This window comes from Hippocampus bargibanti, linkage group LG02, assembly GCF_051943395.1.
Source record: "Hippocampus bargibanti isolate YZ-2025 linkage group LG02, ASM5194339v1, whole genome shotgun sequence".
Taxonomy (NCBI): Eukaryota; Metazoa; Chordata; class Actinopteri; order Syngnathiformes; family Syngnathidae; genus Hippocampus; species Hippocampus bargibanti.
Window position 1 is genome coordinate 19,382,552 of NC_142735.1, and position 15,071 is coordinate 19,397,622.

At 40.9% G+C, this 15,071-nt stretch overlaps 1 protein-coding gene across 2 annotated transcripts; it reads right to left on the reverse strand.

The window, feature by feature from the left end:
• Positions 1–270: 270 nt before the first annotated feature.
• Positions 271–12,606, reverse strand: ubl3b (ubiquitin-like 3b). Of its 2 annotated transcripts, XM_088989861.1 has the most exons (6): positions 12,448–12,606; positions 12,039–12,152; positions 5,496–5,604; positions 3,898–3,984; positions 3,699–3,776; positions 271–1,727 (listed from the first exon to the last, which is right to left on the reverse strand). In XM_088989861.1, the coding sequence occupies exons 2-6, from the start codon at positions 12,063–12,065 to the stop codon at positions 1,675–1,677; spliced, it is 354 nt and encodes a 117-aa protein (XP_088845987.1). In that variant the 5' UTR covers positions 12,066–12,152; positions 12,448–12,606; the 3' UTR covers positions 271–1,674. The 2 variants fall into 2 exon arrangements, with proteins under 2 accessions (XP_088845987.1, XP_088845985.1); XM_088989859.1 differs by lacking the exons at positions 12,039–12,152; positions 12,448–12,606 and adding an exon at positions 5,678–6,149.
• Between the last annotated feature and the right edge of the window lie 2,465 nt (positions 12,607–15,071).

The following is a 15,071-nucleotide window of genomic DNA, read 5'->3' on the forward strand; positions in this document are numbered from 1 at the left end:
CCATTCATGTTCACTGAGCATGAATGGTTGTTGGTCTCCGTGTGCCCTGCGATTGGCTGTCAACCAGTTCAGGGTGTCCCCAGCCTTCTGCTCGTAGACAGCTGGGATAGGCTCTACGACCCTACAAAACCTCAGCAAGAATAAAATGGATGTGCGGTAATTTTTAAAGTATGAGAGGTGTTGAAAATAAGTATTTTAAGTAATTGGACACCTTGGGAGAATCTGAAGTGAATGAAAACATTGCAGGAGAAATGAAATGATATGAAATCATTTTCTACATGGGTGAGAGGAATTTATTTCAGACAGAATTCATTATTATTATTAATATTCACACTTCTATACAATATGCCATTAAATCCAGAGGTTCATCTTAATACTTAGAACACCAAAAGTCAACCATTTCAAAGACAGCCTATTAAAGTACATCGTGTATAAAACAGATGACATGAGGAGAGACATTAGGCATCCGTTCAAGCTTTTCTCCAGAATAAAAAGTGGGGCGCATTTACCTTATTTCAAGATTGATCAACTTTATCATACAAGCGCAGAGAGCCCACTTTGCGTGTTAGTTTGTACATGAATTCAAACGGACTAGAGTTCATAGCAGTGACACTGATAAGACAAAAAAAAAGAAAAAAATCACAACGCAAAGGGCACTCGTAAACGTAAAACAGTTAAATGTTTTCCCACCTGGTAGCAAAGCTCATCACCGCTCCCTCGGTGACGTTCACCCCCGCCCACCAAGCGTCAATCATACACACGCACTCACACACAAATATCTATACACAAGATAAAAATTGATATATTTCAATTTCAATATTAAGGATATTACTGGATTCCACGATAAAAGGCAAACGAGAAGTAGAGACAGCATTCAAATGAACAAGGAGGGTGAATCCACAATCTCCTTTTGTCACCCCGAAAGAATCCCACTTCAACTTTCGGCTCGACTGGCCCGCCGTGACCCCGAGGGGTACACAGCGTGTTCCCTTTTCACGCCAACGAGGCCGACCCTTTTTCCTTTTTTCTTTCCTCAAGTCTCTTTTGCCCCTTTTTCCGTTGGTCTGAACGAAGAAAAAAAACATTTCCATGGCATAGATGCCACCGGTGCTGAGGCAGAAAGGTGGGATGAAAAACATGGCACTAGTTCCGTTTTGCGGAAAAATAATTTCCGTGGACGAGGGAGACGGGAGGCGCAGGATGAACAACAACACACACTTGCCATGAAACAGGGTTAAGTGCATTGCATTACGGGGTTAACAGCGTTCAGTCAGAGCTGGGTAGCCACAAAAAAATTATTTAAAAAAGCAACCGGGCTCGATTCAGGTGTGTGTGTGTGTGTGTGTGTGTGTGTGTGTGTGTGTGTGTGTGTGTGTGTGTGTGTGTGTGTGTGTGTGTGTGTGTGCTCGCGTGCGTGTGTGTAGGAGTGCGGTGGGCGAGGGGGTGTCCAGCAGTTCAGTGAGGGTACAAATGCTGAAATGTTTAGAGTTAAGCATGATGATGTAGGCACAAAAAAGGCGACAGGACCAAAAACAAAAACATCAACTAGACTTCCAGTGATTTTTAGTCCACCATTGACCAGAGGAGGACGCACATGTGTATGTTTCTGTGTGTGTATGTGTGCTGATAGCATATAATGTATTTATATCAGGGTGTCGGGGAAGGGCGCTTTCCTTACAAGAGGAGACAGCAATTGCTCTCTGTGGTTTTTTCTCTGTTTCTTTGACCTAAAAAAACACAGAGAAGAAGTAAGATTGATGATGAAAATTCATGAATGGCTAACATTGTTTTTGATGGAATTTTCCCTGTAATGAAATATTCTTAAAGGACAACCGACGCCTCCGGACAAGTTGTGTCCATCATTTGTAAAATCACTTCAAATGACTTCTACAAAGCGTATTTTACAAAGATTCCACAGCTTATAACTATATTTGTTTTAAGACTCGCGCTGAATATTCAGGAAGTCTTGTTTTTGAGTTGGTGACGATTCCAGATGTGACATCACGTCTGGAACGCCCCATGACCGAGAAAGCGACACACAATGCATTTTGGGTACTTTGTATGGTCTGAAAACTTTGTGTTGATGGTGAAATTAGAAGGAGAACACATAAATAACGCAATGGTGAATCGTGTGTTGCACCAAGACTACTATTTGATACTAGTTGACACAAATTCCCAGCAGACGAATCAGCCCATTTCCAACGGAGCTTGGGCGCCATCTTGTGCATTTTCTGGGATGCTACATTGCAGTCCAGACACCTCAAAATGACACGGGAGGACTTGTTTAATCGATTGCAAACATTTATGCTTTACTCTTCAGAACTATATGAATCATATTCATAACTGGATGAGTAACAAGAAAGCATCTTCTCCGAATCTGAAGCCGTTGTTTTGATTCTTGAGCAAGGCAAGAGGTCTCTGCGTGACGTCACGAACAAGGGGGCGGGACGTTCTGAAACTGAAACTTTCTGAGGTCATTTTGAAGTAGTTTTGGGACACTAAGTCATTTTTATTGGTGTTTTTTAATTGACTAAAAATATCAGCCTGCGTGTTTTGGGTATTTTAGATGCTAGATAACGTTTTTCTGATGTCAGTTAGGAAACAAAAAAATGATGTCGGTTGTCCTTTAAATGTCAAGTGCATACCTGTCAACCTTGGCTAATAGCTGTCCTTAAAATGATTACAATCCCTGTATAAAAGTTGCAGTACGCCGTACATACATTATTCGAAATGATAAAAAAAACGGCGGAAATGCATATTACCGGCCAAACGCACATTATGCTTTTATTAATGCGACCGTACGTAGCGATAAAAATATATATACGATTGAGAATACTAGCATTGTCGTTGGCTACGTCAAACTGTATAAAAGTTGTAGTACGCCATACATTTTTTGAAATGATAAAAAAAATGAATAAAATACAGGGAAAAACGTATATGTTGAGAGGTAAGCAAGTAGAAGCTTGATAGTTATGTGAATAATAATAATAATAGATTATTGATCTCATACGGGAAATGTAATCATTTCCTCAGCAATGATTGAATGAATACATTAATTTGATTAAGAACCGGCAAAGTAAAAAAAGGCCAGGTGCAGCATTTAGGAGGGAAATTTCAAATGCAACATGAAAAAACATTGTAATATCATTGTTGTGTGTACATAATGACAAAAAAATTAGGATAGGCGTGAAATGTACAGTACATGAAACCACTGTGCATAATATGTTTACCTAATTTCTATTTGCACATTCAAATTGAGTTTCTGATGCACCCTAAAGCACTTAAAAAAAAATAAGTAATTGGGCTGATTTTTAGGTCAATTCCCCCATCATTTTTGGGGCAGAAAAATGTCAGAGAAATCATGGAAACATTCCAAGTGTTGAAAAATGCCTCTATCGCTTTTCTTGATTGAAAAATAACAATACCTTTCATTTATAAAATGGGCTGAAACTCATTCTCATCAATTTAACTTAGCAAACTGGTATATACGGTGCCTCTCATCAAGGGATGACATCTCCAGTGAGGTGAGATCAGGTTGAACCGAGGAAAAAAGCACCCAGGAGGGTGCAAATAAGGAAATGAGATCAAGTCAAGACCGGCAGCGAGGAAGTTGGTTTGACGACAGCGAGTCAACCTGGGATTTAAATCCAGCACGGCGTTATGGACGCTTAGCTCAGGTGTCTATTTTGTGTGCTCACCATGAGAGTTGGGCTCTGGAAGCGTTTCCCTGGCAACCAGGTGCATGACGGTGGTCCGGCCCGGCGGCAGTTTCAATGCTGGAAGAAACAAAACAGAGATTCGGTCACCTCTCGACTGTTGATAAGGAACAGGGAAACGGCTGAGGAGACGACGGGATAGTCTAGTCTCGCCGTGGAAGAAATCAAGTGGGAGTCTCACCTCCGAGGGTCACGTTGCCGTGAAGAAAGCGTCCCTGGAAGATGAGGCGCAGTATACTTGGGCTGCTGACCTGCTCCTCCTCCCATCCTGGAGGGACAAAGAAAAATTGGGAGTGACGACAGTTACAGTATAAATTGCTCTGTGGAAATTGAATCACTCTTCCAACAGCTCGTATAATTCATAAAGATATTGTGCACGCCTTCAAACAACTCAACTTCAAGTTTAGGGAAAAAACAAACTGTCAGTATCAGGCCACCTGAACTACACTGTTGCTGGCCCAAAACCAGGAACACCAGAACATATTTTACAAATGTGATACAATCAAAACATTCTATCATTTAAAAAAAATATCTAAGCCCCCATTTGAAAAAAAAAAACACTTAAATTGATCCCTTTTAAATTATTCCAATGTGGATTGATCCCATTCACTGACTACTTGTGCAATTTTTAATTAACTCATTCACTGCCAGACAATGTACTAAAACGTGTCCACTCCATTGCCAGGGGTTTTGTCATTTTCACTCAAATTGCAGGACCCACAGAATATTGAGTTTGAGGACTACATTAAAAATCAAAGCAGCGCAAGAAACCTCAGACTCTTCTTTCATGAGAAAAAAAAGAGTTCATTCCTAAATTATATGGGTCTGTAGTTATCTGTGCTTGAAATGGGGGCAGCTGTACAAAAGGCAAATGCTGCCCCCTCGTGGGAGGGGAAAACGTTGCCAGAGGTCTGACCAGCGCTTTCTCGACATCCCCGCGCAAGAAAAACCAAAACCTGAACACATTTGGGAATGGTGCTCGACGTCATATTTTCAATTCCCCAATAAATTCTGGAATGGCAGTGAATGAGTTAACTAGCAACCTCAATAGCACCTTGATACGGTCTGTGCATTTTGGTCAATAAGACTGGTAGGCTGATATATATATATATATACATACAGTAAAGTCTCGTTATATCGATATTCAAGGGAGTCCGAAAAAATATTGATATAACCGGGACTATCGATATATCCGACCCTGTTTGCATGTAATTTTCTCCGTGCGTGCATAGAAATAGTATCGATATAACCGGGACTATCCATATATCCGATATCGATATAACGAGACTTTACTGTATATATATATATATATATATATATATATATATATATATATATATATATATATATATATATATATATATATATATATATATATATATATATATATATATATATATATATATATATTTATTAGACCACTGGTGTCAAAGTCAAGGCCAGAGGGCCAAATCTGGCCCGCCATATCATTTTATTTCAAACTGTCCCATGTAAACCGTACTACAATGTGGACTGCGGCAAAAAATGACTTTGACGCTTGTGTATTATACATTGTGAGACCAATAAAATTGATGGAATCTAATCTAATCTACCATAATTGATATACAGTCAGTGAAGAAAACTGTGAGCAGCACTGTCATGGTTGGTACCTGTAATATTGTGGCCTTGGGTAAACACTGACGCTGAAACCGCGACCTGACAGTAAATGTCTTACTAACTTGCCCCCGTGGCATAACTTGAGTTTGGGGGGGGGGTGATCAAGTCAACCAAGAAGCTCACCCGTGGGCCAGTTTTCAAAGACGTGTTTGGCGATGTCCGTGGCCGAGTCGTTTGGCGAAAATGTGAAGTCCTGCGTTTTCCCGCTGACCAGGATGAGGCGAAGGTGCACCTGAGACATCAAAACATCAATTGGTTATCAACACCATCGTCATCTCCGGCCGAACGGGTCCACCTCCTCTAACCTCGGCCGGCACGAGGCGACACGAGTTGACGGGCATTCCGCTCAAATGAGATTTAGACCCGCAGCCGATCCCCTGCCTTCGGACGCCGCGCGCCAAGTGAGCGGCGTTTGCCAGACGCCGTCGGAGAGAAGGGGGCGGGGCCGGAGGGGCGGCCAGCTCCCATGCATCCCTCCGTCTGTCTGTCGGTCTAATGCGCTAACCGCAGGTGTCCCAGACAGCTCCGGGCCATCTTATTAAATTTGCATGGCCAGGGCGTAGTAAAGAAGGGAGGGTGTGTGCGTTCGTGTGTATGGAGGGGATTGTGGGGACCACTATGCAACATGCTAAAACAAAGAACTAAAAATATACCGGGGACACCTATTTGAAAATGTTTTTTTTTTAATCATTATTTTGATGAGAAATTGAGAACAGCAATGACGGGATTGTTTCAACAGGGGTGTATGCAAATCCAACCACGTGATCAGAAAGCACTCTGTCTCATTGTTTGTGTTGTGTAAGATTTGGATTGAGTGGAAATCAATGAGGCAGCCAAAAGATAAGGACAGACAAGATATGAAATGCAATCGAAAATATGACACGAAGCGGCATTCCTGAATTAGTTCAGGTTTCGGGGTTTTTTTTTTTTTTGGGGGGGGGGGGGGGGGGGGGGGGGGGGTTCCGATAAAGCGCTGGTCAGACCACTGGCCATGTTTTTTCCATTCCCATTTGCCTTTTGTCCATGTTAGCGCTTTGTTACAGCTTCAGCTGTTGTTTAAGCGCTATATCAATCTGTATGTATGTATTGTATTGCATTTTGTACAGCTGCCCCCATTTCAAGCTGATATAACTCCAAACCCGTGTAATTTAGGAATGAACTCTTTTTTTCTGATGAAAAGAGAGTCTAAGGTTTCTTACACTGCAATGAATGTTTATGTGGTCCTAAAAGTCAGTATTCTGTGGGTGCTGGAATTCAAGTGACAATGACAAAAACCGTGGCACTGGAGTGGACACATTTTTGCACATTGTCTGGCAATGAATGAGTTAAAAATAATATAATCACTTGGTTGGAACTGTAGTTTCAAAAATAAATGTGTGAGAATTCATTTTGCTGTTTTAAATGGGTGAGATTTTCGAGAAACTATTTTCATTTTCTTCTCCTATTGGTCTCTATATTGCGGCTTTGCGAGTTAAGAACGTTTTACCCGCTATGAATTCTATTCCCATTATTTCCTAGTTGTCAAACCACTTCATCATATCAACAAATATGGTTCAAAGTAGGGTTTTCCTGCGCACTTGGAGGGGGAAGAAGAACAATGGATGATTTCATCCCAACTGTTAAATCGGTTCTACAATGAAAGAGATGAGAGGTGAGAAGAACAAAGACTTCACCACGAGGTGTGACGTCAAGGCAGGGCAATCCCGCTCTCTTGATCTGTTTACAAATACGACCCCCTGCAACACTGAACCGAATAACCTCAAAGCGGGGTTTACATACCCATGTCATATTAACAAGCTTCCCCTCCCCGTGCCCCCCTTTTCATCCGCCATCAAATAAAAACAACCTCCAATCTGCCCCGTTTCCTGTGGCAACACGTTGCATGCACAGCGTCCTTCAGGTTCTCCAATCCAAAGGGCCGGCACATCAAATCCTTCAAATGCTGTTAGAAATGACTTTTTTTTTTTAATCGTGATAATGAGGAGCTTGCGGGGCTCTCAAAGGCTTAGTCGCTCTTGATAGTCTTACATTTTCCTAAAAAATAACATTTAAAAAAAAAAACAACTGTTTTAGCTATTGCGTCATGCTTATGAATTGTACAGTGTGCGACATCATTAACTCATTCACTGTACAAAAATGTGTCCACTCCAAGTGCCAGGGTTTTTGTCATTTTCAGTCAAATTCCAGGACCCACAGAATATTGAGTTTTAGGACTACACAAACATACAATGCAGCGTAAGAAACCTTAGACACTCTTCTTTCATCAGAAAAAAATAGTTAATTCTTAATTTATACAGGTCTGGAGTTATCTGAGATTGAAATGGGGGCGGTTGTACAAAAGGCAAATGCTGCCCCCTCGTGGGAGGGAAAAACATTGACAGATGTCTGACCAGTGCTTTATAGCCCCCCCCCCCCCAAAGTAAACCCGAACAATTTCGGGAATGGCATCCACGTCATATTTTCAATTAAATTCGGGAATGGGAGTGAATGAGTTAAAGATGAATGCACCTGTTTCGGGGGAACAAAACCTCTCTTTTGTGTGCCCAATACATCAAACCTTCACAATTTTCAAGTTTTTAATGTGTTTATCTTCTTCTTTTCCTTTCGGCTTTTCCCTTCAGGGGTCGCCACAGCGAATCAATGTCCTCCATCTATCCCGGTTTTGTGCATCCTCTTCTCTCACACCAGCTACCTTCATGTCCTCTTTGACCGCATCCATAAACCTCCTCTTCGGTCTTCCTCTCGGTCTCCTGCCTGGCAGTTCAAGGCTCAGCATCTTTCTGCCGATATAGTCGGTCTCTCTCCTCTGGACATGTCCAAACCATCTCAGTCTGGCCTCTCTGACTTTCTCTCCAAAGCCTTTAATATGAGTTTTCCCTCTAATGTACTCATTCCTGTTCCTATCCAACCTGGTCACTCCCAAAGAAAACCTCAACATCTTCAGCTCTGCTACCTCCAGCTCTGCTTCCTGTCTTTTCTTCAGTGGCACTGTCTCCAGTCCAAACATCATGGCTGGTCTCACCACGGTTTTATACACTTTTCCTTTCATCCTAGCTGAAACCCTTCTATCATACATCACAATGTGTTTGTCTGAATACAATTATACAAAAAAAAAAAAAAAAAAAGCCTCGATGAGCCTTCACACACAAGCCAGCTTTTCTACACTAATATTCGCTTGATGCTTCCACATTTTAATCATCCATTTTCCGTACCGTTTATTCCTCATTAGGGTCGCCGGAGCCTATCCCAGCTGTCTTTGGGCACGAGGCGGGGGACACCCTGAATTGGTTGCCAGCCAATCGCGGGGCACACAAAGACTGCCCCTTTCTAAACATAACAATAATACATTTAATTTCTAAGCGCCTTTCAAATCTCTCAAGGACACTTACAGTCATGGGATATCTTTTTTTTCCTGCCGGTGAGCGGCGGCAGCCATTCGCGCCAGCGTTCACTCAGTGAGTTCAACACCCTGAATTCCGCTTTCAAAAAATGCAGCAGAGATTGACCTTGATGAAAACATAACCAAAAAAAAAGAGGCGTCTGTGTAAGCTCTCAGTCGTACAAGAGTGGTCCATCGATGAAAAGGTTTCTTCAGCCGTGATCTGTACTTCTTTGAAGGTGTCGGACGTTTCGCTTTTTATCAAAGATGCTTTGTCAGCAAACTAAAGTCTTTCTGGTAGTTTCGACCCTATATATATATCCGGCACCGCCGTGAGGAAAAAAACATTTCAACGCACCCTGATAAAAAAATTAATGCATTTTTTTTTTCTTATTTTGTGAATTGACTCCCAATAGGAGACACACTCGTTCTTGTTTTACCATACAAAAGCACCCAAGTTCAGATTTGAGGAAGAAAAGATTCTTCCTCTTAATCATATCCATGTGTTTACATGTGACATCCGTGAGGTTGCTTATTTAGCCGCCGCTACAACTGAACATATTTCGCATTGATCTGTGTGAGTGAGGGCGTGTGTGTATTGCCAATTCGGGAATAGGATTTAGCGCCGGCCAGGGGTACAATCAATGGCCGTCGCAACCTTTAAAAGAAAGTAGGGCAATGTTTTAACAGAGATTAGACAGATGGCGTTCACGCGGGAAGCAGTCACTGTCTCAGTGAAGTGTTTACGGGCATTGGTTAATCCGTTACCCTGGACCCGCGTCCACCCGCACATCCACCAAAACAAGCCACATAACCATGAATGAATCAAGTTCGGTTTGCAGTTACCGTCAGCGAGGAGAAGTGACCTGTCATGTTATGTCTATTCTGTATCGTAGGAAATATATGTAAAATCAATAATCTTATTTGTTTGACTTCACAACAGTCTTAAAAATATAGAAATTGTCATTTCATTGCTGTGTTCCTCAGTAATAATCTGTAAAAAATGTGGAAGTTTGCTCCCCAAACGAAGTCACGTAAATACATAAATAAATAAATAAATAAATAAATGACAAAATACACGGATAACCACAAAAATAACTACATAAATAAACAAATAAAACACTAAATAAATAAATAAAACTATAAATAAAATGAACCCAGATGAATAAATAAATACATGAAAATAAATAAATGAATAAGTACACATAAATAATTAAACAAATAAACAATAAATAAATAAATATACATAAATAAATAAATGAACAAAAAAATAAACAGTTAAATACAAAGATAAATAAATAAACGTGAAAAAATTATACCCAGTTAAATAAATACAAATAAATAAATAAATGCGCTTTGGGAATGGACATTATGAATTTATAAAAGGTAAATACTTCCGGACATACTATATTTATTTATTTATTTTTTTAATGTCAACAACTAAAGCGAAGGAATGTTTTTTTTCCACTCCCATCCTCATATTGTCTTCTAACAAACGCCCTTTGTCATTTCCAATCAAGAGAAGACTTACCGGTAGAACAAAAGTAACTAAGTCAACATTTGCCAGGGGTGTGACATATTATGGGCTTGATTGTGCCACAAAATGGCACTAAAAATCTGTGTCACAGTTTGAAAAAGCGAATTGTTGTCATGGAAATCTTTTGATGTGATGCGTTTCAACTGTTGCTATAAACCTGTAAGTCTATCACTGGGAGGAGTTAAGTTTAGCTGGTGTTGCCAAGCAGTATTTATGGAGTCTTTTTCGGGCCAAATATATTCACAATATAAAGTATTGAAAGCTAGAATAGGCTGGTTTCATTATTATCAATAATGTTTCATTTTGATTGAATCCTGTCCCATCTCTAATTTAAATTACATCCAGTCTCTTGGAAACAAATTAACTCACAGAATATCATTTTCAAAAATGACACTCCACAAATCTGAACTACAAGTGTAGACAAGGCGGCGAAAATCATTCAATCTGTTTATTCGCTTTACCCTGCCTGTCGGAAGTGGTCACGCTAAACAAGCCACATTCTTGATTGCGTATTTTGAGAGCTGATTGTTGTTGTTTTTGTTTTTTTTTACCACATTTCCCTTTGTCAGCAAGAGGCGCCTTCCAACTCAACACCACAACAAACGACATAACAACACGTGTCCTTGTTTTAATTGCGTCTTGGAAACTCCTTCGAAGACCAAGTATAGGCATTAGAATAGGCTGACATTTGCCAAATTTAGAGAAGGCAACTTCCCTCACCCCCCAAAAAAGGTGACAACAAGCATTTTTGAAAACCCATATGAGCATTTTTATTATATCTCTTTCCCGCTTTAGTCAATTTTAATGTAAATTGGTCATTTCGTTGATACATTTTTTGAGGCATGTCCATCGAGGTTACTTTGATCCACCACAAAGGTTCATGCCACCATTTCCAACCATGAATTTTATCAATGACAAGTGCTTCCTGACGATGATATTCTTCGTCCTTGCAGTTTATTTTTTACAACTTCAAGTTCATAGCCGTCATTATGATATTGAAAGACTTGAGCATTGAAAGGCATGAGCGGACATAAAATCGGGTGAGGGACGATCGTGTTTTTCAGATGTAGAGGCTCTAAGACCTTGTTTTGGAGCCTCGGGATGGTTGCATTCAAAGACATGAAAAATTGTACGATTGGGAGTGGTGTCGAACATTATGATTTAATCCTAACTGATTGCTAAAAAGTGCTGATGCATTTTGTCAGAGTGATCAAGTGAACTGCCCCACACTGGCCAAAATAACGTTGCACGTTTTTTTTTTTTCCAATGAATCAGATGAACTTGCTATTTGCAATAATATGACACACGGGAGGACTTTTAATGAAGGACATCTAATTTTCACAGGTGATTCCTTGAAAATGATTGGCTGGCATTGGATGCTGCTACCTGACCTGGCTGGTCCTGGTGACCCCGATGCGTCTCAGTGAGGTTTTGCGACAGAATTTGTGGCTGATTTTGGACGTTGACTTTAATTAATATACATTTTATATTCAAAGTGTTAATTAATAATACTTTGGAGCTGTTAAATTTACTGTACATAATTCAGATTATGAATCTGATGACACAGATGTACGTCTGTTTCCCAAACTTAAATGACTGAACGGTTTCTTCACTCGTGAAGCTATTCGGGAGCACTTCGACATTTTTGTCCATATTTCGTCATTGTGATCAAATGTGCGAAACGTTGGCCAAAGGATGCCTTTGCGAATTCCCGAGGTCATTGTAATAAGTATTAGTGAGACTGACTGACCATGTCAAGGTCCCGTTGGGTGCTCATAACTCAGCGAGGCGACGAGGCAGAGTAGCCGGAGCAGAGAGGAGGCAGGACGGGTGTGCTTCAGATGCAGCAGACGGGGCCAGAGCCCTGGCAACAAACAACACGACGACGTTTTTATCAACCTTTTACAAGCGACGCAACTACTCGGCATCAATTGTGTGGACGACGGCGTCGTGATATCAAGTGCTCGTTCTACCTCAATTTGACATCAAATCTGTCAGTGTGACTGACAAGATCGAACCCATCGAAGTGCGGAAAAGGAAGGGGGGTGATTTAGCTAAAGTTAGCATTAGCTTACGCCAAACCCGCCGCCGCTGGCTATTAGGAAGCTAAGTGGCTAAGTGCAAAATATACGCCGTCCATTTACTTAAGTCTAGCTCACCTGCATTTGACGACGGCGGTCAAAATGCGCATTCAGCAGCGTGGAAGAATCATCGAGTAGCTCTTCTCTCTCGGGGGGAAATATCGAGTACAGATTGTCAAGGCTGACTGTGGAACTCGTCGGCTAATGGACGGGAAGACGCCGGATGTCAGCTGATTGTAAACACACAAAACAGCCGCAATACACCCTGGGAAATGACGTTTCTGCACGACGACCGTTCATTCATGAACAACATTGACAGAATCGTACGATGATTGGCAGAGGTGGAAAAATATGGAGGGAAGAAAATATATTCTTCCAAATTTAAGGAGGAAATAGAGTTATCAGAAAATATATACGCTAGTCTTCTTCTTTTCCTTTCGGCTTTTCCCCTCAGGGGTCGCCACAGCGAATCAATGTCCTCCATCTATCCGGGTTTTGTGCATCCTCTTCTCTCACACCAGCTACCTTCATGTCCTCTTTGACCACATCCATAAACCTCCTCTTCGGTCTTCCTCTCGGTCTCCTGCCTGGCAGTTCAAGGCTCAGCATCTTTCTGCCGATATAGTCGGTTTCTCTCCTCTGGACATGTCCAAACCATCTCAGTCTGGCCTCTCTGACTTTCTCTCCAAAGCCTCTAATATGAGTTGTCCCTCTAATGTACTCATTCCTGATCCTATCCAACCTGGTCACTCTCAAAGAAAACCTCAACATCTTCAGCTCTGCTACCTCCAGCTCTGCTTCCTGTCTTTTCTTCAGTGGCACTGTCTCCAGTCCAAACATCATGACTGGTCTCACCACTGTTTTATACACTTTTCCTTTCATCCTAGCTGAAACCCTTCTATCACACATCACACCCGACATTTTTCTGCAGCCGCTCCAGCCTGCCTGGACACGCTTCTTCACCTCTTTTCCATTGCTCTGGACAGTTGACACCAAGTACTTAAAATCCCCCACCTTCTTTACCTCTTCTCCCTGTAGCATCACTCTTGCACTTGGATCACTCTCATTCACAAACCATCTTCATTCCTCTCCTTTCCAGGGCATATCTCAACATCACTGGCTTCTCCGCCACCTGTTCCCTGTTCTCGCTACAGATCACAATGTCATCTGCAAACATCATGGTCCAAGGTGATTCTTGTCCAACATCGTCTGTCAGCCTGTCCATCGACATAGCTAATAAGAAGATCTGTCCCCTGGTGGAGTCCCACCTCCACCTTGAATTCCTCAGTCACACCGACAGCACATCTCACAACTGTCTTACAGTCATGATACATGTCTTGCACTGCTCTGACATACTTTTCCGTCACTCCAGACTTCCTCATGCAATGCCACAGCTCTTCTCTGGGCACCCTGTCATACGCTTTCTCCAGATCTACAAAGACACAATGCAATTCCTTCTGACCTTCTCTGTACTTCTCTATCAGCATCGAATGTTACGAATGTTGGGAGGAAGTGAGTTCCAGAGTAGTAGTAAGAACTTGAATTGTATTGTACTTCACACCACTATGTTCCTGCACCTTTAAAAAACAATACAATACATATTGATTTATATAGCGCTTTAACAACAGCTGAAGCTGCAACAAAGCGCTTAATATGCACAGCTATCATATGCCAAAAAAGCAGCTACAAAGATAGTAGAAAGCACCAGGGAGTGAAACCAAGATCAATGTTTTGTGACTTCATTCATTTTGCTGTACTGTACACATTTAAAAATGTATATTGCATGGATAAAAACTCAATTTTGAACATGTCTTTAGTAAAAATACGCATTTTGGGGGACTTTTTCTTGACAGCAATGCAAAACAGAATCCCAATAGTGAAACTCTTTTGACATTTTTTTTGTGGTTCAATTAACAACCTTTTTTATTTTGATACGTCTGTGCATTTTCTGCTCATTCACATTACCAGCAAAATTAAATTAACCTACACAAGTGTATGGGGAAAAAGCTTTCCACATCCCATTGTACTGTACGGGAAACATTGGAGGAACGGACGCAAAGATTCTCAGTTTAATAAGTCATCCGGCTTCCTATCAAAGCAAGGTGTGTTTTTTTATTCAACCAAGAGTGAAAGATCAGTAACAAACACACATAATTTGCACTGCACAGTACTTTGTATGTTTCATTGTAACTGGAACAATATGTTAATTATCACACAAGTGATCAACAAGGAAGAAAAAAACCCCATCAGATTAATTTTAGGTTGTGAATGTAATAGATCATCGTATCATACATATTACTTTGTCTTACATGTTATTTCCACACTTTCTGTTTATCTACTTCAATAATGATAAATAGAACAATAAAACAGCGAAAAGAACAGAGCACGTTGTTGTCAGCCAGGTAAACAATAACCAACATGAGCACATTTTGTGCCTTCCCATACAATCGCCAACTTAAAATATTTGTGGGGTTGACTTGGTGAATCAACCGCATGAACGTGATATATTGAGTGATGCAAAACTTTTCAGGTGCATTTTCAGGTGTCTGTACTCTACTTAAGTATTTACTTTTCTTTCAACATGTATTGACACTTGCATTTATTGTTTATGTAAGAAACAATGTACTCAATTAAAATGACCGGGAGACACATAATTTTATCCTCTTCTAAAATGTATTTTCAGGGAATACTGACTCAAGTAA

Bases quoted from the DNA above. Each gene is read 5' to 3' on its own strand.
- ubl3b (XM_088989859.1), bottom strand. From the start codon at position 5,713: ATGCCCGTCAACTCGTGTCGCCTCGTGCCGGCCGAG. The intron at 5,605-5,677 runs GTTAGAGGAGGT...TTGATGTCTCAG, and splicing joins GTCGCCTCGTGCCGGCCGAG to GTGCACCTTCGCCTCATCCT. The intron at 1,728-3,698 runs GTGAGCACACAA...GTGTTTTTTTAG, and splicing joins TCCAGAGCCCAACTCTCATG to GTCAAAGAAACAGAGAAAAA.